The 25,984-nt window shown below is 36.3% G+C and overlaps 1 protein-coding gene across 1 annotated transcript in view; it reads left to right on the top strand.

Moving 5' to 3' along the window:
• LOC142338205 (sialin-like) overlaps window positions 1–23,443 on the top strand; it is a 55,766-nt gene extending 32,323 nt beyond the window's left edge. Inside the window, exons 6-9 of the mRNA XM_075387851.1 lie at window positions 2,492–2,648; window positions 11,470–11,692; window positions 19,577–19,817; window positions 23,135–23,443. Of these exons, the coding sequence (XP_075243966.1) occupies window positions 2,492–2,648; window positions 11,470–11,692; window positions 19,577–19,817; window positions 23,135–23,349 (836 nt within the window). The 3' untranslated portion in view covers window positions 23,350–23,443. The remainder of the gene's footprint in view (window positions 1–2,491; window positions 2,649–11,469; window positions 11,693–19,576; window positions 19,818–23,134) is intronic.
• The last annotated feature ends 2,541 nt before the right edge of the window (window positions 23,444–25,984 follow it).

Here is a 25,984-nt window from a genome sequence, read left to right as displayed (position 1 = left end):
ACTCTCTCGCTGTAGATATTTGAGTGTCTACCGCTACCAAAAGGTAACTAGTTACAAAAAATTTGGCTGGCACCTGCTCTCGTCTTTTGACACCCAATGTAGAAAGCGCTCATACTACGTGTAAATAGTTTCCACACGGCAACTAAACGGCCTAAGATGGAAAATACTTCCAAAGAAATGTGAATAGTAGTTACGTTCGGCGATATAGGCTTTTCACAAAAGTTTAGTCCTTTTTAAAGTGAAGCGAATTAGGACAATTAATATCAGCTCAACAAATTTTTGTCGGGTTTGGTTTTTATGCAAGGAGATCACGAAAATCTAGTACTCATAATTATGTACAAATAATGGAGATGTTTTCTAAGTTTACAACGTGACTTCAACACCCTAATTGTCCACAATTTTGGGGCTGATTGATCTGTTTCCCCAAACAAGAAAAGAAAGCACAGTAATAATTTTTCTTCATTAATTGCAAAAGAATTCCTGATTTCTATTCCAAATTAAATATTATCCATTTGTAAGTACATGTCTTAAATACAATGTGTTAAGATAGGAAAAGTGAAATCTGGTTACAAAATAGAGTAAATTTAATCAAAAATTTGGTGCCGGCAGATGTACGTAATGCATATAGATTTTAACCCCAAAAAGTTCTTCATCATCATCTTTTTTGCTTATCAAGTATGATGATAACGGCTCAATAATTGAATTTTTTTCGGCTCTCAGGTCATCATCTTCAATGCTGAATTTTGAAAATACACTATCCGTTGTGGTATGTTCAATCCTGAATTTTGTCATCCAGCCAGGTTTATTTTGTAATAACAAGATCAATTTCAGTCATTAGGTTAGAAAATCGGGTCAAAGGATAACTCGGATCAGGGTTTCACAGATAAAGTTAAGGGTTTTCACAGAGTGTGGTGAAAAGTGTTTGTTCACATCAAAATGCCCGATTTTTTCAGTGACCAATGTAGTGAGTGAGTTTTTGTAATATTTTGAATTTAGGTGTGATTTTTTCCCACAGCATTTACGAATTGTTTTAACCAAAAGCAATCCTTTGACTGGTTCTCGAAGGAAAACAGTCACATTTTTCCCGTTGCAGATTTGCAGGTTTAGCGTGTGAAAGAAATGTTTTCAGCGAATTTGCCGCATTGACCGGTGAAAGCTGGAACTCATGCAGCCATTCATCACTGCAACCGCAATGTGGTTTTTTGCATTTTTAGCGTTCTCTCTTCAACCCCCTGTAGTATCGGTGTCCCGCTTTTTCACCCCTATTTATTTAACCCCCCTATCATTTAACCCCGATTTTTTCACCCCTCCATCATTTAACCCCTCTATCGTTTAACCCTTCTATCATTTCACCCCGATTTTAATCTTTTGTAAAATAAGGACTATTTAATTAGCAATATAGTCATTTGGCCATGCCTCGCGGGCCATGGCCATGCCTTAGCGGCCAGTGGGACTTGATATGAAACTATCACAACCGAACATGGGATTAAGTTATCTACTTAATTATGACAAAATATGCCTTTAATGTGTCGACTCCTAATGACTCCTAATTGGCGGTATGAAATGATAGGGGGGTGAAATGATATAGGGGTTAAATGATAGAGGGGTTAAAAGATACGGGGTTAAAGTATGCGGGGTTAAATGAATCGGGGTGAAAAGAAGTAGAACCGTAGTATCATATGCCGATAAGGTTGTTCCGTTGTTGTTTAAGTGCTCTATCTCTATGAATGTTGTTCAGTTTTTTGGCTGGGTTCTGTTGAGTTTTTGCCCAGTTTCTCTGATTCAGCTCAATTATTTCCGACACTTTGCTTTGATTTTGCTCGAGCTTCGGGTTAGATATCAATCACAATATGATTCTGCCTATACAGTGTGTTTTGCCTAAACTACTTGATTGTAGAAAGTACTATAAGTGCTCGGAGAAATTAGTTGTAGGTTTTGCGATTGAAATTAAAATTTGTTTCCCCTTTTATTCCCTTTGTTCACGGAATACCTTTGAATTGGTTGTAGAAATTAGCTGGGCAGTATCCAAATTACATTAAAATTTACAAAAAGTTAAAGTTTTTTACCTTTAAAACAAAACTCCTAGAAAATTTGAAATTTTACCACACACAGCACCGATATTCGAATTTAGTAAACATGAAATAAAGACCATATTTATATTAATTTTAAATTCTCTTAATACTCAACCATTATCACTGCAGGCCTCTGCCAGATCTAATTTTCCGTTTGTATTATGCTAGAGAAAATACTTAGATTGCAAATCTGTTTCGAAAACTTAACATATATGGGAGAGCATTGAAAGAGCTTTTCCTTTAAGATTTGCCGCCTTTTGAAGTTATTATCATATAAACGAACAAAGATAATGCGTCTCATATGCTTTATATAATTGAAATCCGAGTGATGTTGGATTGAAGAAAATAAAAGGTATCCAAAAGCCGTTCTGCTGGGAAAAAATCTCATATTCTGCCAACGGCGTGTAATGTCAATTTAGGTTTCTACGTTAATGGAGCGCTGACACTCATGTGGTACGTCTTTTGGTGTGTCATAATATCCGAGACGCCCGAAGAACATCCCAGAATATCGGATGAAGAGAAACGTCACATCAAAGCCGGAATATCAGAGACACAAAAACCTCTATCTATACCGTGGTAAGATTTCAGTTTTAAACTTATAACTCTCGAAGTCAGGTAAGTATTTGGAGATCAGAAGTGGTCAAAACGTGACAGTTTCGAGAGCAGCGTAATCACACGCTTCGCCTATGAAACACTCCAAAAAGCGAAATGTTTAACCAAAAAATGTGGCATCTTTCATTTTGTGGCCAATGTTTGAGCAGGCAAATTTCAAAAAAATTAGTGTTTTGTGGAAAGGAGAGACAATATTTGTTAACCAATTTTTATTTTGAATAACCAGTTTCCACATTAAAATTTTGTTACAGAAATTATTGATATATGTTACCGATACCTTTTAAAAAGGTTAACAGTTTGCCACGAGCATTCACGGATGAACATAACCCAATTCCAGGATTTTGAGCATATGATTTGCCTAGAACTTTATTCTCCGAAATTCAATAGTAATTACTTGAGACCAATTCAAAGACCTAATTGTTGTTGCCATTAGTGGTAGGGGTAATTGAAAAACCGCTATTTGTCATCATAATTCTCAATTAGTATTGGGAGGAACATTTCTGAAATCAACCACACGCGTTTTTTCGTATTGTTCTGATTTACAATATCTTAGTTAAGAGATACTGTAACTGTGGAAAAAGGTGACGCTATGAAATGAGACATTTATTGCGTGAAAATTACTAGAAAATCTTGTCACTTTTGTTCCCGTTGGCCTCGTGAAAACTAGTTGCGTATATATCCAAACTTGAAGCAAATTTGAACTAAGATTGCATACTGTTCTGAAATTTCACTCAGCTTTATAACCCTAATCCTTAAACATGGTCATGGAAAATAGTGACAATATCAAGTAATTTTACTCAAGAAATCCCACATCGGCCGCGTAATGTTACCAGTTGTTTCCGCCGACTGATAATGTGCATATTATTTGCACTCCTCAGACGCTCGTGTCATATTTTCACACAATCATTTACTATGTATTGGCGTGTGCTCTGGGGGTGGATAACGAACGGGAGGCGACACAAACAGAAAAGATACCAAATGTGTGTTATCACTTGACGGGAAAAGTGACACACGAGAAAAATCCCCATTATACGATAAATCTTGTTTACACCTCGGATTTTATCTGATGATTTTTAGGCTTCGATAACTTTTTTAGCTGCGTTAAAGCAGTTGCAATTTTGTAAAGATTTAGTAAATTCAGTACTGAAACAGAGTCAACATTTCATTTATTGTTTTTACTGTTCCAAGCTTTATGATAGTAAATATAGACATCGTATTGATAGTTTGATGCAATTTCATCTTCATATATCTTAATTTAAGTGTGTTGTTATTTGGGGACAATAATCTTTTATTGGATCTGTTTTAATTCCTAGTTTTCTTTGCCAAAAGCCCGTGTGGAGGAAGAAAAATAGGTTGTTCGGTTGATGAAGCTTTTCCATCTGTTTCGAGATTGCATAGTTTTGCAGTTTTGGATAAAAGCTTTTTTGTTGATTTTAGTTATTAAAGTCTGCGTGTTTAAAGCAATTAAAGTCTGCGTGTTTTTTTATCGTTGAGTTTTAATAGTTAAAGCCGACTTCTTCTCTCAACAAAAACCACGAAAAAAATGACGATCAACGTGTAAAAACGGCAAAGCCTAACCAAAGGAACCAAAAAGTGTTCTTATCTTTGACTTTGACAAAAACGACAAAAATTAAAAATCTTAAACCTTTCTTCAATTTGCTGCTTTCTGATCTACTAGTTATTGGGAAGTTTTTTGTTGTGTAGTTCTTTGTTGGGAAGTTCTTTGCAAAGTTTATCTAGTTATCAGGTTTTGTAAGTCTGACATACAGATTCGCAATCTGTAATCTGGGTTGATTCGCGGTGCCGAATTATTCAATTTACTATTCCAAATTAATTGGTTAATTTGCGGGGCGAATTTACTATTAATATGTAGCTGAACGATTCAGTATTCTGAATACAGAATATGCGTAGATTTGGCGGAGCGGAATTTAATTCTATTATTAGACTGGTATTTCGCTTAGCGAAATAGGACTCAAAATGATCTGATACAATTTAATGCTTTGGCGGAGCAAAATCTAGTTTAAGAGAGAGACAACTAATTTGAATTAAGAAAATGAGCAGAATGAAATAAAATTAAAATAACTAAAATTGATCAACAATTTGATCACGACAATTGAATTCCAATTGCGGCAACTCAAGATCACAAGACGACATGAACAATATGAACAGACAAAGTTATCAGGCACAGGATATAAACAAATTGTTAAAACGTGAAAACTCAAGACTTGATCTTGAAACAAGACCTAAAATTATGATTAAATTAAATGGCGAAGGAAAGTGAACTAATTTAAATTTAACTAACATAACTTGATTTGCTATACCAAATCATTAGCCCCAGAATGAAATGTACTACTGTACCACATTTCCCCCTTGACAAAATAAACGACGAAGTTATTTATCATAAAATTAATAACATATTTACTAGTTACTATAATTACTACTATAATGTTTTTATTTCTGAAAAATTTTTATTCAAAGCAGTTTAACGTTCGGCAAGTTTTAATCACTGTCACTCTCATAAAATCTTTTGGCCTCGCCGACCGTCATTGATGTCTCTGGTCCCTTGTAGTTAGGCGAAATATAGTACTGTGTGGGGTAAGACTGTGCAGGGGAGCATGGGCCGACTGTAAAATCTGATTCGTTGTGCTGACTCTGAGCTGCGGCCGTCTTTATAGCTGAAATGATAGACCTGTTTTGGATCTGTGTTTGCTTAATAATTTGTCTCCTTTTGTTTCGCGAGGGTGCACTGGAACTAGAGGCTGTGGGTGGACAAATTTGCACAAGCGCAAATGATTCGTCCGACTCAGTTACTGAAGGCGTTGAACATTGTCTTCTGAACGGTTTCAGTGCCGCTGAAGCCTTGGTAGCAGCTTTTCGTTTCGGTCTACTAGGGGGCTCCGCGATTACGATAGATGACAACGGCATCTCCATTGGCACCGCGAAATCACTTGTTACTTCTGCTGGTGGCTTTGGTGGCGCTGTTATAACTCTTCGTTTTGGTTTTATGGGCATTCGTACTCGAAGAGCTCGAGTTACATTTGAATGTATTGAGGAGACCGCACTGATATCGTCTGCTAGTTTCCGGTGTTTCATTCGTTTGCCTCCTTCTAATTTTTGTCTGGACTCTTTTTCATGATGACTAATAAGATCTTCAGTAATCTTTCCCGTTGGTATTTTCAGTCGTCGATTCGCATACAATTGTAATTCAGTTTGGCGTTCGGCCTTTGTGCCAAATTTAGTCAAATGTGAACTACGAATGGTCACATCTCTTTTCCCAGGCTCCTTTATCACTGATGTAAATTTATCTGTCTTCATTACCGAAGAACCGGGCGCTAACACATCGTATAGTCCGTCCAGGCTTTCCTTGGAGCGTTTCGTTCGTGGTCTCTTTTTGGCGAGCTTAATTTCCAGAGAGGCTTCAGTTCGTGGCACCGACAGTCCGAATTCTGTATGGGGGATCACTCTGGATTCTTTGTTTGTGTCCTCATTTTTCCGTTTTCCTGCGACCTTGCTTAATCTATCTCTGTTCAATTCGAGTTCCGTGTCACTCCTTTCCTCGTTGTCCCAGTTTTCTTCGAAAATTAGTTCCTCCCATCTGACTGTCTCCAAATCTAAATATTTATTTAAAATATTTTTATATGTCAGACTACTTGGGTCAGGTTTCGTCGAAATATTACTTAATGGAGTATTAGCCTTTCTACCGAAATGGGCTTCAAATGGTGATACATTAATAGTCTTTTGACGGCATATTCGTAACTGGTAAATAATTCAATTTATCGATTCTTTCTTTTTAAATTGATTTCGCGCCGCCGTTTTAATACAAGCTAGGCGATTTTTGATTGTTTGGATTAGCCTCTCAACTAAACCAATTGCTCTGTGATCGTGTATTGGTGCTTCAATTAACTGTATATTATTTTGACTACAAAATGCTTTAATTTGTTGTCCCGTTTGGCATCGAGCTTGATGTAATCTAAGTGAACGGGGTATTCCGTGTAGCAAAACATACTCTTGTAGGAATTTCAAAATATTATCTGCAGTAGCTCTATCAAAAACTTCTGCTGTTGGAAATTTTGAAAATCGATCTATACATGCCAGAAAGTACAGAAAGTAAATCTCTTGATTTTTTTCATTATAGTTGGTCCTCCAAAATCAATTTGAATTTCTTCATTTAGAACTTTGCATAACTTTAATGGTGCCCATTCATTAGCAGAAAAAATAGACTTTAAATGTTTACCCATTTTTACACCTGGATTGCACTTTGCCGTCTTTCTGATTATGTCCCTGTGCATGTACGGCCACCATGCGCGGGTTGCCATATCTGTCATCCCCCATGTTCTAGGGTGAGTGGCATGTATGGCTTCGACATAGGCATCTTTGATTGCATGAGGGAGAGCTATCCTGTCGTCGATGCAGACACATCCATTCTTGACATGAAAGTCTTTCCAGAATGAGTTTATGTACGGCGATATTTGTTTGCAGCGATCTTCATTTTCAGTTAAGATGCAGTCTCGTATCTCCTTTAATATCGCATCATTGGTGTTGAGGCTGGCCATTAGCGTGCTAGAAAAGATCTTCGAAAGGGCGAAGTTAAATGTATCCAAGTAGAGGTCGTCTACTGAGGGGGACGTTACTGTTGTTGTGTCTGTATTAGGAGTGACTGGCGTTGCTGGTACCGCTGGAGCTGTCGATGGTCCTGCCTCGTCCGCAAATCTCACTTTGGAGGGCGTCGATTGCTTGATTTGCAGCAAAGTTTCTTCATCTGAGTTCGAGTGTGACATCATGTAGACTGTTTTAAATTTATTGGCAATTCGTTGAAAATTGTTCAATTGGGATAGCAACTGATCGGTAGGGCGATTTAAGGCAAAACGCGAGTGAGGAATGTTAGCTGTCTCGATTTGCATATTAAAATTTGAGTCATTTGTTGTTGATTTGTTAATTGAGTTATCACTGTCCGTAATTGAAGAATACTCTGGATTTCGCGGTGCGAATTCACTGCCTATTTTGTTAGTCGAATTTGGAGTATTTGAGGCTTGTTTTGTAAGCGGATTTCGCGCTGAGAAGTCGACGTAATTTTCCGCATTTAATAAGAAGCGTTTCGCACTGCGTTTAATCACATCCAATTTTGCTACTATAAATTGCTCGTCATATGAAGATATATTAACAGCTTTTTGTTGCGGTCGCAAGAGATATAATCTACTAATCCCATTTTTGAGCCAGGGAGATGATCAATTGTAAAATCAAATGGCAGTAGTCGATCTACCCAACGTGTCTATTGTAGGATTTGACTAAACCGACTATTGTAGTATTTGTTAGCTCATGATTGAAAGAAGAGCCCTATGGTCAGTTATTGCGGTAAAGGGTTTGCGTATAAATAATATTTAAAATGTTCAACGGAGCAGACAACACCCAACAGTTCGAGCTCATTAATGCTATATCTGTCCTCCACAGAATTCGAAAATCGCGATGCGAATGCCACAGTATGCCAACCATTTGGGGTTCGTTGTTCTAATGCACACCCCAAACTTTTACGTGAAGCGTCGCATTTTATACGTGTTTCTAAGTCAGGGTTAAAATGCTTAATTTTGGTTGTTTCTGCAATCTTCTCTTTAATTAATGTGAACTGTTTTTCATGTTGATCAGTAAATATAATTTTTGTATTTTTTCTAAGCAGAGGTCGAAGTGGGTAACATAATTGCGACAAGTTCGGAATGAATTTTCCTAAGTGATGAACTGAACCCATTAAGGATCTGAGTGTTTTGAGATTGGAAGGTGCTGATAATTTTCCGATTGCATCTGTTTTATTTGACAATGGTGTTATACCTGTTTGTGTAATATTATGTCCGCGCCATTCGATTTTATTTTTTGCGAAATGACATTTAGCAAGATTTATTCGGAGATTTTCTTGATCTAACTTTATCAGACATTTTCGTACTAAATCGAGATGTTTTCTATGCCTCCTCTGCTGACTATTAATATATCGTCCAAAAAAACAGAAAGTATTATCCAGGCCTGCGAGAGTACAATCAATCGCTTTTTGAAATTCAGCCGGCATATCCGTAAGGCCGTAAAATCCAGTTTTAAAACGATATGTGCCGGTCATATCTCCGCTTACGAGGTTGAAGTTACAATGGCGGGCCGTATCAATGTGTAAATTGAGTTGGTTGTATGCGTACTGCAAATCTATAGTTGTAAAATAAGCCTTCTCTTGCGGCGGGGTTGACAGTGTTTGAGAAATCGTTTGAATTAGCGAGTCTATATTAGGCATTTGGTACTTGTTTTTGTGAATAGCTTTATTCAGGTTTTTGGAATCTAATGATATTTTAATTGATTGATCCTTTTTGGCCGTAATGACTATTGGAGAAATAAAAAATTGATCAGAGCAATTAGTTAGTTTTTCAATATGTCCTTCGTTTAGCAATCTTTCAAGTTCGATTTTCACTCTCGGTTGGAGATGAATTGGCACTTTTCTTCCTTTTTGATGTGTAACTCGATACATTTTGTGGAATTTTGAGTTGACCGTGTGATGTTTAGATTTTCCTATTCGGGAGATTAATTCTGGAAATTCCTTTGCAAACGATTTTTTAATTGCTTAAGGTGGTTCTTTTTTATTGACTTCCGTATTCGGGCAAGGTTTTTGTGATATTGTTATGCCTAATTTATCGAAGAGGTCTCGTCCGAGAATTGCACGAAAACCATCAGCTACGACCGTGATTTTTGTTTTTTGAAGTTTCCAATCTTTACACCGAACTGGCATTTTTAAAGTGCCTAGAGTTTCGACATTATCATTAGAAAAAGACTTTAATTCTAGTAGTTTTTTCTCCGACCATTGTGATTGCGCACAGTTATACATAATTTCTCTGGCGAGCGACATATTGATGATCGTACAACCGCTACCGGAATCGAGGAGCAAATGACAATCTGTGTTGCCGATCGTTATCGTCATATTTTGCAACGCTATTGGCGGTGATCTAACGTTTTCTACTGTCGCAACGTAATTGTCGTCCAAGGAATCATAGTCAGAATTAAATTGTTCATTATAATTAATATAATTGACGTTTTGATTTACCTGAATTGTATTTTGATCTGTAGTTTTGGCAGATTCTAGATTGTTAATACGATTATTTTGACGTCAATTTCGTGCATTATTAAGTTTTTTCTGACATACCTTGGCGAAATGGTTGAGCAAACCACAATGATTGCATTTCTTACCCATAGCAGGGCAAACCTGGCGGTGCGTTGTTGTCCAAGCTTGACCACAACCTCTACATTGACCAACTGATGCACGGTTAACTGCTACGCTGCCTGGTTGATTTCCACGTGCACCCGCGCCGCGAAATCGATTGAATGATTGTATTACGTTCACCGTATTGCCAGTTGCACCGTTATTTGATGATATTCTCTGCTGATTCTGATGGCCCACTTCCATATTGACTGCAATACTAAGTGCTCTTTCGGGGTCAACTGTGTCGCGGAGAAGTTCGCGTTGAATATCATCATCCAACATGTTTGTGATGAAAATGTCCCTGATGATCACCTCCTCACGATTTTCAAAATCGCAATTTTCCGCAATGCTTTCAAAATGCTGTAGAATTGTTCTACCATTTCACCCTTTTTCTGCTTCCTTGAGAAGAACACATACCGATCGAATGTAAATATTTCTCGGGCGGATAAAAGCCATCTCCATCATCTCCCAAAGTTTGAGGGTAGTCAGGTCATAAATATTGTCATGAGGGAATTTTTGTGTTAATAAGCGTGTTCCCTCTGTACCGATGCTGAGGTACAAAAGAGACACACATTTTTGATCGCAAAGATGCCATGATCGTTCCCCGCATAGTACTCCCGCTTCTGTTATGTTTCGACATTTTAAGTCCCATTGCAACTTCAATCGGCTGTTTCGTATCTGACGGTCTCTCTCCGTTTCATTTGTTGCATCTTCAATTGGCATCTCGTACTTTGGTTCAGCTGGCAATCGTACCATCGTTGGTTTCGGTTGCAATAGCGTGTCCAGTGTGATATTCTCGCGCGCGAGAATCGCAAGCTTTACTTGAATCCGCCATTTCTCCCATCTGATTGGTAGGCGTTCCCAAATTGGCTCTATCGACAATGGTGTCTTTCTAGATTCACGAGCTGACTGCGCCATGTCATATAGATTCGAAATCTGTAATCTGGGTTGATTCGCGGTGCCGAATTATTCAATTTACTATTCCAAATTAATTGGTTAATTCGCGGGGCGAATTTACTATTAATATGTAGCTGAACGATTCAGTATTCTGAATACAGAATATGCGTAGATTTGGCGGAGCGGAATTTAATTCTATTATTAGACTGGTATTTCGCTTAGCGAAATAGGACTCAAAATGATCTGATACAATTTAATGCTTTGGCGGAGCAAAATCTAGTTTAAGAGAGAGACAACTAATTTGAATTAAGAAAATGAGCAGAATGAAATAAAATTAAAATAACTAAAATTGATCAACAATTTGATCACGACAATTGAATTCCAATTGCGGCAACTCAAGATCACAAGACGACATGAACAATATGAACAGACAAAGTTATCAGGCACAGGATATAAACAAATTGTTAAAACGTGAAAACTCAAGACTTGATCTTGAAACAAGACCTAAAATTATGATTAAATTAAATGGCGAAGGAAAGTGAACTAATTTAAATTTAACTAACATAACTTGATTTGCTATAGCAAATCATTAGCCCCAGAATGAAATGTACTACTGTACCACAAAATAAAACCTCCAGGGGTCCTCAACGCTGGCTGTCTTTTAAGGCGTGAAATGTTGACTTGTCGTGCGTTCTATGGTCTTCTGATTTGCCACTTCAGCTGCAACTTCCAATTTTATGGTCTCATGTCACTCTTGCCACAATATCTCTCCAATGTTCTCAATTTCGACATATCTTCAAATGGGTTTCTCACTTCACTGCCCTGGCTCTGCTCCTGGATCTCTACTTGGGTTATATGTGGGGTGACTGACTACCTCCGAGGACAAAAGGGATCGCTGTAACCTCTTAACAATGGTTAAAAAATGCCATAGTCTAACGACAAATGTTACAACAATTTTACATGATCTTGAAAACCTCTTTTAAACTGATATTTAATCCAGCTATAAATGTGGTATACGGTCTTGCAAAATAACCATCTTCTTCCGCTATATTTTCTAGGATTATACGGTAATTGTAAAATGTTACAAGATAACCGTTTGGTAAGATTTTTACAAGATAACAGAATCTTGCGAGATAACTGCCGATGTTCGAGCATTAGCAACATGTACCCTAGTCGATTCAGGATGTTATTCTCGCACTAATTGTTCCGCCCCTCTTGAGGGGGGAGGAACTATATACTCAAATGGGCTTTTTTTGTTCAGTCAATTTTCACCGATCGATATATTCATCGTAGAGAGTTGAGACTCGTATCATTAGAAAGCTCGCCAGCGTAGAATTCGAAATTAAAAAGAGTTTTTTGAATTTCGTTTTTTTTTCGAGGAGTTATCGAGGTTTAAACTTCTGAAAAAAGTAGAGTGAATTCACGTTGTTTTATTCACATTTTCCGAAATTTTTGCCTAATTTTTCGTCAATTTTGCTAAAAAGTGTTAAAATTTTTACGAATAGCGCCCTTTTTTTTATTTTTAGGGACAAATAAGCCTTGTTGATTATTCTGATTTAATTTTTTTGGTCAAAAACTCTGAATAAATATTCCAAAATTCAGCCTTTTTCATCAAAAACAGCACAAAATAAGCTACTGAAGTCCACTTTGATAAAATTTGCCGGCACTACACCCCCAAACAACACTAATACAATCTTTATAGACTCCGAAGGGGGCTATTCCTACTTCAACTTCCACTGAGAGTGCTCTGTAATTAAAACTTTGCCGTTTTTTGCTAGCTTCACTCGTTTTTTATCAAAAATGCAGAATTTTTTTTTGAGTTTTCAACTAACAAATTATCTATATCTACAATATTCGGAAAATCAATAGTTCCTAACGGACAATGAGCATTAGCAGGGATAGTTTTGGGCCAATCTTGGACTGTTACAATCCAAAAAGAGTTCGGATTGCAATCAGTCGGTCTTTTTTTTTGAAAAAAGACCTTTTTTTAATAATAAAGAACAGAACATATCAAATGAAAGCTCAGGAAGGATAGGTCCCATTGGCCTCCTAAGCAGCTCCAAGCTAATGCATTTAGTTTTTTAATTGAAAGTTTATGATCGTTTCGACTTTTAAAAATAAATGATTCTTAAATAAATAATGGTTTAATGAAGTTTTCCTCCATTTTTTTTCTTAATTTGGTCAACTTGCAGCTTACTGTCAGCAAAGAAAGAATGCTTCTTCATTATACTGATTTGAAATTTAGTTTCGATTGCGTTTTTGAGCCTGAAGTTATTGTTTTCTGGCGTTGATACCACTAGATATCAGATTTTTTCTTGTTTTTAGTGATTTTCCAGTTTTTCACGTTTTCTAGTCACATTATCACATTACTGACAAGTCTCATATCACATTCCTAGCGTTCAAAATGAAACACAATTGAACATACTAAAATCCTTAAAGATACAGATTATCGTTTTAACGGCCTCGACACGTCTTCCTTCAAAAAATTAATTGAATTTTTTAATTTTGTCTTTAACTGTCAATTTTACTTTGTCATTTCATTTGTATGAAATTTCCTGTACAGTGATAGGTTTCACTGGCTTTCTATGGAAGAATAGACGAGCCAATATTCTAATATTAGTAGATAGCAGATGGCTTTCATGACTTTGAAAACAATCGTTTTCCAAAACTAAAAAAAAAACTATTTAACTTCTCAAGTTTGTTCTTTTTATTTTTCTTTTTGTTACTTAATCTCGTTAATTACAGGTCAAATATGACATTATGGGTGTCAGGGGAGGTTGTCAAAAGGGATTTATGTCAAAAAATCCATTTTTTAAGAGAATGAGTTATGACCTTACTGACTTCGACACCTGTTTTTCACAAAAGAAGTAAATTAATTTGATTTTTGGCATGTTTGACATTCTTTTTGTAGACGCAAGAATTATTCTGGATAATTGCTTTATTCACATTTTCCAAAATTTTTGCCTAATTTTTGGTCAATTTCGCTAAAAAGTTTTAAAATTTTTACGAATAGCGCCCTTTATTTTATTTTTAGGGACAAACAAGCCTTGTTGATTATTCTGATTTAATTTTTTTGGTCAAAAACTCTGAATAAATTTTCCAAAATTCAGCCTTTTTCATCAAAAATAGCACAAAATAAGCTACTGAAGTCCACTTTGATAAAATTGGCCGACACTAGACCCCCAAACAACACTAATACAATCTTTATAGACTCCGAAGGGGGCTATTCCTACTTCAACTTCCACTGAGAGTGCTCTGTAATTAAAACTTTGCCGTTTTTTGCTAGCTTCAATCGTTTATTATCAAAAATGCAGAATTTTTTTTTGAGTTTTCAACTAATAAATTATCTATATCTACAATATTCGGAAAATCAATAGTTCCTAACGGACAATGAGCATTAGCAGGGATAGTTTTGGGCCAATCTTGGACTGTTACAATCCAAAAAGAGTTCGGATTGCAATCAGTCGGTCTTTTTTTTTGAAAAAAGACCCTTTTTTTAATAATAAAGAACAGAACATATCAAATGAAAGCTCAGGAGTGATAGGTCCAATTGGCCTCCTAAGCAGCTCCAAGCTAATGCATTTAGTTTTTTAATTGAAAGTTTATGATCGTTTCGACTTTTAAAAAAAATGATTCTTAAATAAATAATGGTTTAATGAAGTTTTCCTCCATTTTTTTTCTTAATTTGGTCAACCTGCAGCAAAGAAAGAATGCTTCTCCATTATGCTGATTTGAATTTTAGTTTCGATTGCGTTTTTGAGCCTGAAGTTATTGTTTTCTGGCGTTGATACCACTAGATATCAGATTTTTTCTTGTTTTTAGTGATTTTCCAGTTTTTCACGTTTTCTAGTCACATTATCACATTACTGACAAGTCTCATATCACATTCCTAGCGTTCAAAATGAAACACAATTGAACATACTAAAATCCTTAAAGATACAGATTATCGTTTTAACGGCCTCGACACGTCTTTCTTCAAGAAATTAATTGAATTTTTTAATTTTGTCTTTAACTGTCATTTTTACTTTGTCATTTCATTTGTATGAAATTTCCTGTACAGTGATAGGTTTCACTGGCTTTCTCTGGAAGAATAGACGAGCCAATATTCTGATATTAGTAGATAGCAGATGGCTTTCATGACTTTGAAAACAATCGTTTTCCAAAACTAAAAAAAAAACTATTTAACTTCTCAAGTTTGTTCTTTTTATTTTTCTTTTTGTTACTTAATCTCGTTAATTACAGGTCAAATATGACGTTATGGTTGTCAGGGGAGGTTGTCAAAAGGGATTGATGTCACAAAATCCATTTTTTAAGAGAATGAGTTATGACCTTACTGACTTCGACACCTGTTTTTCACAAAAGAAGTAAATTAATTTGATTTTTGTCATGTTTGACATTCTTTTTGTAGACGCAAGAATTATTCTGGATAATTGCAGGTCTCAGAGAATTCCTTTAGATGAAAAAACGACCGTATTTAATTATTTCATTTTGTAATTAATGTTTTTCATGACTTTGGATATAATTTTTTGTCTACTTGTTACCTAGTCTCACTAGTAAATGGCCAAATACTACATTATCGGTGTTTGAAGGAGGCGCAAACGAATATATTTTGAGGGTCGAAATATGGCTTGACGGTTTTGACAGCGTTTTCTGGCAAGTTTCAATTGAATTTTTTTGTTGTTTATTTGTTGTTCTTTTTAGCCGCTTAAAAAAAAAGAATAAGGACAGGTCCTTTTGCCCTTCTATAGTAGCATTGGTAATCGTAAGCCTTTGGGATAATTTACTTGATTTCTAATGGTTTTAATTACCTTGAAAGTAATTGTTTTTTAAAAAAATTAACGTTTAAAACAATTACCTTGAAGTTAATTGTTTTAAAAGTTAATTGTTTTAAAAAAGCGATTTTTTTAACATTACTCTTTTTGTTCTTTATTGTCTTATTGTTACCAAAACTTTTTATAGACTGGTCCATATCTTTTCTGGTGATTGATAAGTTATTTTGCTTAGTTTTAGGTTCATCTGACGGTATGTTGACTTTGTTATTAAATTTTATTTTTTAAAACGGACAAAAAGTTTTTGATGTAATTAATGTTTGTTGTTATTGATTTGAACTAATATTGATTTGAACTAATATTGATTTCTAATGGTTTTAATTACCTTGAAAGTAATTGTTTTTTAAAAAAATTAACGTTTAAAACAATTACCTTGAAGTTAATTGTTTTAAATATTAGTTCAAATCATAATTTTGACTAAATGAGAATGCATAGGGCAAAAAACATTTTGTGCATGACAAAACGAAATTTGCAAAACCTCCACAAGAGGGATACTTATGGTTAGGGCAAATTCGGAATAACCCTAAAAATACAAGAACATGGACAAAATCGAAAAATCCGGAATAGGAATGTTTTTATGTAAATTGATAACAGATGTAAATATGTGTTGTAAATAGGCTAAATATTGTATATAAGGAAAAATTTTCGATTGAATTTTTTAGAATGTTTCCTAGAATTGTTTTAATTGTCATCTCAGACAAATGTAAATACATATTCATTTTATCTTTTAACAATTTGTAAAACAGTTTTAACCTGACGATGAACGTAAAGTTCGAAAACGTTTGTTTTAAGTATTGGAAGTAATTTTAATTTGACAAATTGGTTTCTTTTACATTATTTACTTTGTCAAATATTTTGAAAACAAGGCCTATAGAGGGGCTCATTACATAATACTTTGAGAAGTTTTCACTGTTTTAGTGTTTTAGCGAGTATGAATTTTATAGATTTACCGAGATGGTGCATATTTTGGCTGCAAGTTCGCTTCATCACGCCGTAAATAGTCTCCCATATTCAAGCAAGAAACAGTTTTTAGGGAAAGTAACATCAGTTCCCGGATTCTCCTTCAACAGAAATTCCAGAAATTGGTTCAAGAACGCGAGAAATCTCCTTCAGAAGGGTCATCTGAGCAAGAGGAAGGACTTGGTAGTGTGGCACGACCTGATAAACAACACAATCTCACGTCACAAGTCAAACAACTACCAACCCTGCAGCGTGCCGGAGTTGACATCGTTTCTTAGAACGAACAAAGACCGCTTCTGTGCTATTGTGTACTGTCGACGTATAGGCACAGAGGATATTTTTCAGGAGCTGCTGAAGTCCGAGGTACTGGTGCTAAGCGTAACCAAGCACCTGATTTCGAAGAGAAAAAGGAAGACGCAGCCAGGAAAGTATTCTCAGCTGCATCAGGAAGCTGGGCTGGAGATTAAGACCTTGGAGACAGTATTATCGAATGAGGAATACGCCAACATGCAGGATGTGGTTTGGATTTGTACTTATTGCAGCAACCAACAGACAGTGGGACACGATAAGGAGATGAAATTGTTTAAAAGGTATGTGGATGATATTATCTGCACGGTTCGTGGTGACCCGGATGAGTATTTAAAATTTGCAAATTCATTACACAACAACCTGCAATTTACCTTAGAAAAAGTGAACATGGATGGGGGTTTGGCTTTTCTTGACATTAACGTAAATGTGAGCAGCAAAAATAATATCACCTGTCATTGGTATCAAAAACCAACTGACACTGGAATAATACTGAATTTTCGCAGCTGTGCACCGCTTCAACATAAGAAAAATGTGATTCAAGGGACGGTTCACAGGGTTTTTAATGCAACCTCTAATTGGTTGGCCTTCGATCAGGCTCTTGAAAAGAACAAATCTTGCTGGACCAAAAATCAATATCCAGAGGAATGGTCTTCAAAAATTGTGAATCAGACTCTAGAAAAAATAATAAGTGGCGGTAAAGACCAATTAAGAACAACACCAAAAGAGCATCAAAAAAGCAAGACTAAATCTAATGATAAGCCAACTATTTTTCTACAATACAGAGGCAACCTCACTCAAAACTTCGCAAGCAAATTGAAGAAACTATGCGAATTGCAAGTAGTTTTTACAACGCGAAAATTAAGATCGTGCCTCCCCACCCTGAAATCATCCTTTGATAGAGATCTGAAATCCCACGTGGTATATGAAATTAAATGTAATGGATGCGGATCCATCTATGTTGGGCAAACCAGCCGGCATGTTACCACAAGGATAACAGAACATCAAAAGAAGGATTCACAGGTGGGTCAACATCTAGTTGAATGTCGTGGCGCCACGAATGACATTGAATGGATAATTCTGGACGCCTGTCGGTCAGTAGAAAAACTAATGATCATCGAAGCTATATATATCAGCAAGCTGAAGCCGGCACTAAACACACGCGACGAATATAGGGGGAGGGAACTCACGCTAAAATATTAGTTCAAATCATAATTTTGACTAAATGAGAATGCATAGGGCAAAAAACATTTTGTGCATGACAAAACGAAATTTGCAAAACCTCCACAAGAGGGATACTTATGGTTAGGGCAAATTCGGAATAACCCTAAAAATACAAGAACATGGACAAAATCGAAAAATCCGGAATAGGAATGTTTTTATGTAAATTGATAACAGATGTAAATATGTGTTGTAAATAGGCTAAATATTGTATATAAGGAAAAATTTTCGATTGAATTTTTTAGAATGTTTCCTAGAATTGTTTTAATTGTCATCTCAGACAAATGTAAATACATATTCATTTTATCTTTTAACAATTTGTAAAACAGTTTTAACCTGACGATGAACGTAAAGTTCGAAAACGTTTGTTTTAAGTATTGGAAGTAATTTTAATTTGACAAATTGGTTTCTTTTACATTTGTTGTTATTGTTGTTTGATTTTGCTGTTCGTCTTGACTCGCTTTCTTAATATTGGCATATCACAGCAATTTAATGCTTCAATATTTACTCCACTGAGTTACTTGCTTTTGAGGCTATCTTATCGTTCATACACAATTTTTTTGAAAAATACTTGGGCTTTTTTGGGTTTTTTGGGATTCCCAAAAAATAATTTTTGGGTTTTCTATCTGTTCCTCATTTGGTAGACAATTATGTCAAAATTGTGGATAGGCGGGTCGGAACCTTATGTGCCATCGCACATTGCTGAGCCGCCTTGTCTTGTATGATCTTACAAGATTCTGCATAATCTTGCAAGATTTTCCTGCAAGACCTTGCAAGATTAACCATTGTTTGCAAGATTTTTTTGCAAGATTAACATCCTCTCGCAAGATCATGTAAGGTTAACATCCTCTTGCAAGATCTTTCAAGATTAAAATCATCTGGCAGGATTAACATCTTCTTACAGGAATCTTGCATGATCTTGCAAGGTTAACATCCTGTCTCGACCAGGGTAATCGAGAGCCTTATATAGTATAAATCTATACAGGAGAAAATTTGATAGTGCTCCGTAACTAAAAATTCAGCTTCAACTGGTGGAACTAGTTATCATGACAAATTACGCACATATTATGGCGGCGTCAAATTGTACTCAAGTAGGAAGCAAAAACCGGGAAATTAGCATCATAACATCTTTCGCCTTTAAGAAGAAGTATTGAATTAATTCAAGAAATTCAAGAAGTATTGAATTAATTCAAGAGGTATGAAGTTGTAAAATTTCTCGCAAAATTCTTGCAAGATTATAAGTTTTTCAAAAACTAACACCCCACTTGTGCAAAACAATTGCATCTTCTAAATGTTTATACGAAAGATTCTTTTCATTTTCCCGTACTGTTTGTAGGTCCGCTGTAACATTTTGAAGATTTTTATTCGAAGTACAAAACCGAAAAAAATATAGTAAAGTGCAAAGGCCAAACATTGAAAAACATTGTCCATCTAAAGCAATCCCGAAAAATTTCCAGTACATTTCGACTACTGCAATTAGAAAAATCAACGCATTTGTGGGCTCATTATTCCCTGGTCTGTTCCTGGTACTAGCCGGGTACGCCGAATGCAACGCTACTGTGGCTATAACATTTATAGTACTAGCAATGGTATTCTTTGGAGCCAACTGGTCTGGCTACAACTGCAACAATTTGGACATTGCGCCAAACTTTGCCGGAGTTCTCTACTCTATTACGAACACCTTTGCTACTGTACCTGGTTAGTTTGTGTTAATTAATTTACATCACACATGAGAATAAATTTACGGCCGTTATTTAGTGTGCATAAATTGTGGCCCAAATATGCAATAGCAATTCACAGAGCCGAGATTATTTCAAATTATATTTAAAACTAATCAGATAAATGTAAGCAGATCAACAGTTTGCATTTTTGAGCAAATAAGTATCATGAGCAGGACTAAAAGTTGACCCTTGAAATAATATTTATTTTCGTTCACACAGAAACGTCCTGTAAGGATTGATAGATCTTATTCTAACACGGGTCGAGGTATCCAGGCTAAAATTCGTAAAATTGGAAAAAAAATGTAACAAATGCGGTGAAAGCAGTGAAAATAAAACTGTCAACAATAAAAATTTCACATATTTTTCTTTCCCACCGAAAAAAAAATCACAATTTTTTCGATGTGAGTTTTGATACGAATTGCAGTTTTTAGCATAGAAATTTTTTTGTTCACTATTTAAGCGTTGAAAAAAAATTTGACCGCAAAAGTTGCAAATCTTACAAAAATTCAACAAATATATTTTCCATAATTGCGGATTGAATCTGATTTAGGCTTACGAGAAACATCTTAGAAGTGAGCCGCACATAATACAAAAAATCACAGCCCTCCTTGAAGTTATCGCTTATGAATTTGGGCGTTTCGGGCTGAAAAAAATGGTTCACAACTAATTACCGCAATTCGTATTTTAAGTTTTGACGAAAACTCGGCTCCGGAATCTTTGGAATTTTTTACTCACATTATTTTTTGGAACCAATATGCGATCTTTATCATTGCCCAAATTCTGATGGTTGTTGCTTTTGTCAGATTAATTCTAAATGTTAAAATTTTGTTTCAACGCTTATGGCGTGGTACTTATATAATACCTGCCTTACAAATCTTTCTGTGCGTTGAAACAAAAACTCAGTTGACTCCTTTGTTAGACATCTATTCATGGAATCTGAGTTAATCGCTAAATTCCCATCAGTTCAAATCATGAACAGATCAATTTGTATTTTGGAAATAGCTTGAAATTATTACCCGTACAATCGGGTTTTCATTGTTGCTTTGTCCTATTGACCAGCCTCATCGTGCAGTTTGGTAGTTAATTTCAGTCTTCCCACTCATTGCGTGAGACAACCAGGTACGGAACTTGCTCATTGTTTTTTCGTTTCGTTGATGAATGCGTTTAGACCCAATAATCCCCTCTTTTTAGGTGAGTTTTTATCAGAACAATAAGAGATATCATAGGGCTCTAAGAAGTATCATGCATGCGGCTTCTCGCATGGCAATTACTTAAATTCGTTGAGTGAATTTTTTATGGAAAACTGACAAACCCCCAAAAATGAAGCTTCTTGTGACAGCAATAGCAGCCATTCGCTTCAGCGTCCTCTTGAATGTCTGCGAGAAACCACCTTATAGTTCAATGGCAAGTGGAACAAAAAAATTCCTCTTTCGTAACAGTTGCTTTCATGTGTGCCATACTTCCGCTCTTCTGCTGCTTCAAGAGCATGACCAGCCTTCAAACCAGCATTTGCAACTAAGTTGCTTTACAAATATGAAGTCACAGTCATGTCGAAGCCTGCTGACCTATGTGCTTGTCAAGATGAACATAGATGTCGTCTGGCCGTGAGTTGCTGTCTGGAAAAAGGTTCTTCGTTTCTACTATTGGGGCCAAGTTTGCCGCGGAGAAAGGTGATACAAATCCATCGCAAATTCTCTCATGCCTGGCTATTATATCACAACAACATAATCACCACTCACTATAACTTTCCAGTTTGCCAGCTTTGCAGTCCGGACATTTCCTATTTGTATCATAAATAGTTACGCCATATCTGTACTTTGCACTCACCCAAAATTCTTGTGCAGTCAAATGAAGTCCGAGAGCTGGTTTTGGTGGTGCTGATAGCTATGCCGCTGAATAACAGAGAGATAAAGATGGGAGTCTCACTTTTTCTCTCGTACAGGTCTGTCTTTCAATTAGTGTTTAAGATTTTTTGTTGTCGAGAACTTTTCAAATTTTCTTCTGAGAGAAGGCCGCCAAGTTCAAGGAACTGGGGCTATCATAGTTTTCCGGGAATCTTTTGTCATTTTTTGGACTCTAACTAGTTATAATTGCCACTAATACGTCAAGTGACGTTACGGAGCTAGCAAAAGCAGAGTTAAACTGGTCCAGACGCTGCCGAGCGTCTAAACCTGATAAAAGTGTAGGCAGTGTTGCCTGGAGACATGATTTATCCCTAAAAACGGTACCCAGAATGTTTTTGAGAACTTACCGTTGCTTATCATGAAATTTCTCTAATGGTTCGTGAACAATTTCTGTCGGAGTGCTACAACGATGCGAATAGACCATTTTTCTAAAAATTGAGGTTTCACAGAAAAGTTTCCTTTGTCAGCTTGGAGTTTTATTCACCCCAGGACGCTAGGTGCCCTATTGAAAAAAACCCGTGCTTTTACATAGTTAATCATTATGTGATACTATATATAGAGAAAATGTGCTTGTCGTTGTAAGCATTATCCACTATTACAATAGGGGTACAAACGAAAAAGATACCTTAGTTTTTTAAGCTTCGTATGATTAGACAGCAAATCTTTGAGTGAAACTTTGATCAATATCTTTCAACACTTTCTACAAAACAGAGCAGAAGTTCCACTGCAAACTAATCAGCACATTAAGTGTAGTAATGAAATATTACACTCCGCTCTAGGACAGCTCAAAGCAATATCAGCTGCGAGTGTTGCTCTAGTTGAGTGTTTGTTCGCCCTGGCCTGGGTTCTGGCACTGGTCGGATTGGCGTGATCAGGAGCGGCCTAGGGTCCGTTATATGGCAATGGTCTGGCCTACCCTCAGCCACCTCCCTCCGCCCCAATCAGCAACTCCAGTTCGTCTATGGCTGACATCGGTCTAGGATGCGGACTTAATATTGGGCTGCCTTATTGTTAAAACGCAAGACGCTTTCTATGATTATATTAATTAGTAGTTGAGTTTTTATTTGCAACAGTTTTTTAGCTTTTCTGACTGATACTTTTTTGATGTAATAGTGGTTTTTGTAGGTTGCTTTCGAACTGATTTTTTCAAGGTTATGTTCTGCCATCATTATGGCGCATTTTGTTTTGTTTCAAACACAGAATTGAAATAAGTTAACATAAACTTAAACTTGACAGCTTCAAAATCTTTTAGATGATTGTGATTAGCTTTGACGGCTGCTGTACATCTGTACATGCTGATTTTCGGTCTGGGACAAGAGCTCAGTTTCCTTGTCTGCTCTTTTTGTTCTTCAGCTTTAATCCTGAGAAACTGGGTTAAATTTCTTTTCAGGGTTCATTGCACCAATTTTAGTGGAATGGATTACTCATGACAATATTCACAGTGAGGAGTTGTGGAGATATTCCTTCTATTTATTCGCAGCTGTGAGTTGGTTCGGTGGGCTGATGTTTATTCTTTTGGCATCAGGCGAGGTCCAATCTTGGGCTATTGTGGAAAAACAAATTGTAACTGAAACTGAACTGTCGGTCGACTCTGATGAAGGCTGAAATGTTTTTTAGCAAATCAGTTTTACACTGTGTATTTAAATGTATTCCCTGTAACATGAAAGAATTATTATAAAGTAAAAAAACTTGTTGCAGTTTGCACAAAAAATGTAGGCCGTATTAAAACTGCTAATAATAAACCCGGCCCAGATTTGAGGGTTATAGCCATTAAAAAGGTGATTGGTTTTTGCGCTAAAACCACAGCAAACACTACAAAAAAAATAACGTATATTGCAGATATTTTCAGACGGCAGACCAGAACTCTTAATAACGTGCAGGTAAACTTACCCGAACTGTGCATGTAGTATTGCGTTCCTGCACACTACCTGCGCGGTACCTGAACGTACCTGAAATTGCAGGTAATTTTACAATAAATGAGTTAATTGAGGAAGACCACTTAACAGTTTGAAATCTCAGTCCTGGCTATGTTGCTTCAAACTTGCACCATATTACACTGTATATTTGAACTTTGAAGTTCTGACATCATTGCATTTTGTCATTTTGTTCATTTCAACTGGAATCAATAGCGGGTTCTGGCTTTTATTGATGAAAGCGCAGCAGTGGTTTGAGTTGCTAAGCCAAGATTTTGAAGTTACGGATGCAGATTAAGATAAATTAGCGCCAAAAGGCATTCTCCGCGTTTTATTTCAAGTTCGTCAATTTGTGGACACTTGCATCAATTGTTGCCCTTGATAAACACAGTGATGTATCGAAATTTAGGGTATTGTAAATATAACAAGTTTTTTCCCTCAGCTTATTGAAATGTAAACCCGGGTCGAGACCGAATGGTTAACCTGTAAGAACTCTCAAGTTTCTTGCAAGAGATGAATTACCTGCATTTCAATTAATAAAAAATAGTAGATAGTACCCCAGTGATTCTGGAATTTTTATCGTGTAAGATCTGACAAATTTCTGACAAAACCATCTTGCTAATAGCGTGTAAGGGGATGCATCTTCTTATCAGATCTGATAAGACGTTTCTCAGATCTTATACGATAAAAATTCCTCTTATAAGTACTTACACGATAGAAATTCCTCTTATAAGTTCTTACACGATAAAAATTCCTTCTTATCAGATCTTACACGATAAAAATTCCGTCTTATCAGATCTTACACGATAAAAATTTCCTCTTATCAGATCTTACATGATAAACATTTGGAAAAGTATGACTCTAAAAGTTCTTGAAGTATGACATGCTCTTCAAATTTAAGACAATTCAGAGTGTCTTTCAAGCAGTAGCCGAAAAGCTACAGCATGCAACACTTAAGCGTCAGAGCAACAAAGAGAAAAGTATTTTATACTGTCTTTTAAGACCATTAAAGGTATTGTAAAAATATCTTATTCCAGTGGCAAGGGATTTCTCTGAAGCGCTGATTATCAAACTAGGCTGAAAAATTTTTTTCAAAGACCGAAACTATCTCTAACTGCTAAATTTAGTCAAAGTACCCATTTAACACTCAGAATAAAACTGCCGCCAAAACAGAGTCAACACTCATTTTTTTGTTTCATAATTGGTTAGATGCCCGATGTTTTTTTTACTTTCATAGGAACATGACTACGTTATACGGCTATATTGAAATCATTAAAACATGTCTTATAAGATCTTACACGATAAAAATTCCGCCTTATCAGATCTTACACGATAAAAATTCCATCTTACCAAATCTTACACGATAAAAATTCTTTTAAGAGGAATGTTTATCTTATAAGATGTCTTATGAAATCTTACACGATAAAAATCGCTCTTAACAGAATTTTTATCATGTAAGTTCTGATAAGAGGAATTTTTATCGTGTAAGATCTGCACGATAAAAATTCCTAGTCAGCATCTTATCAGATCTTACACGATAAAAATTCCACAATCACTAGGGTAGATCTCAATTAAGCTCTTCCGGATTGCTTTTTTTTAAAAAAATGTTTCTACCCGTAGCCTCGTGTTGGAGAATTTGAGTACTGATTCATTAAAATTCAATGGTAAAAGGTTAAATCAGTACTGAATCAGAGTGACCTAAGGGTAAATATACCTCGCATTATGGGCAGACAGAACCCAGAAACATTTCTTTCAAGAATCGTCACTGGGCATTCTTAGTTTATTGTTTTTTCTGATCAGAGTATAATCATAGTAATAATGAAATTTTGGGGTGTGGGTGATAGGGTTCTCAGTTGGAGCTCTCAATTAAAGTAAGGTAGTGTTGATTTAACAAGGTTTCCGGTCCAATTATTATCACTCTTTGCTCTAACTGGAACAAAGGTGGATGAAAGCAATTTGAATTAGACTACCAATTTACTAAATGGGCCACACGTTTTGATCCAGTGACAAAAAGCGCATCAAACATTTCAACATCAGTAGCTTTTATGGTGTTAATGTAAAAATATAGTGTTACACATGCCTCACGATACCCCCCCCCCCCCCCCGTTACCCCACCCCACAAATTCAAGTGGGCGGGGTAACGGGTGTGGGGGGGGGGGGGGTGGGGTGAAAAAGAGGGGGGGGGGGGGGGGGTGAAAAGGAGAAGAGGGCTATTACAAAAGCTTCAGGAAACAGGAAAGGCACCCCCACTCCTCTGCACCCCCTACTCCTCTTCACCCCACCATAGCCATTCCTACATTTTTCGGACTCTTGAGATTCTTCCGTGA

Source organism: Convolutriloba macropyga, chromosome 4, assembly GCF_964194025.1.
Source record: "Convolutriloba macropyga chromosome 4, txConMacr16.3, whole genome shotgun sequence".
Classification (NCBI taxonomy): Eukaryota; Metazoa; Xenacoelomorpha; order Acoela; family Convolutidae; genus Convolutriloba; species Convolutriloba macropyga.
Note: the sequence above shows the minus strand (reverse complement) of the source record. Positions and strands in the feature narration are given on the sequence as shown.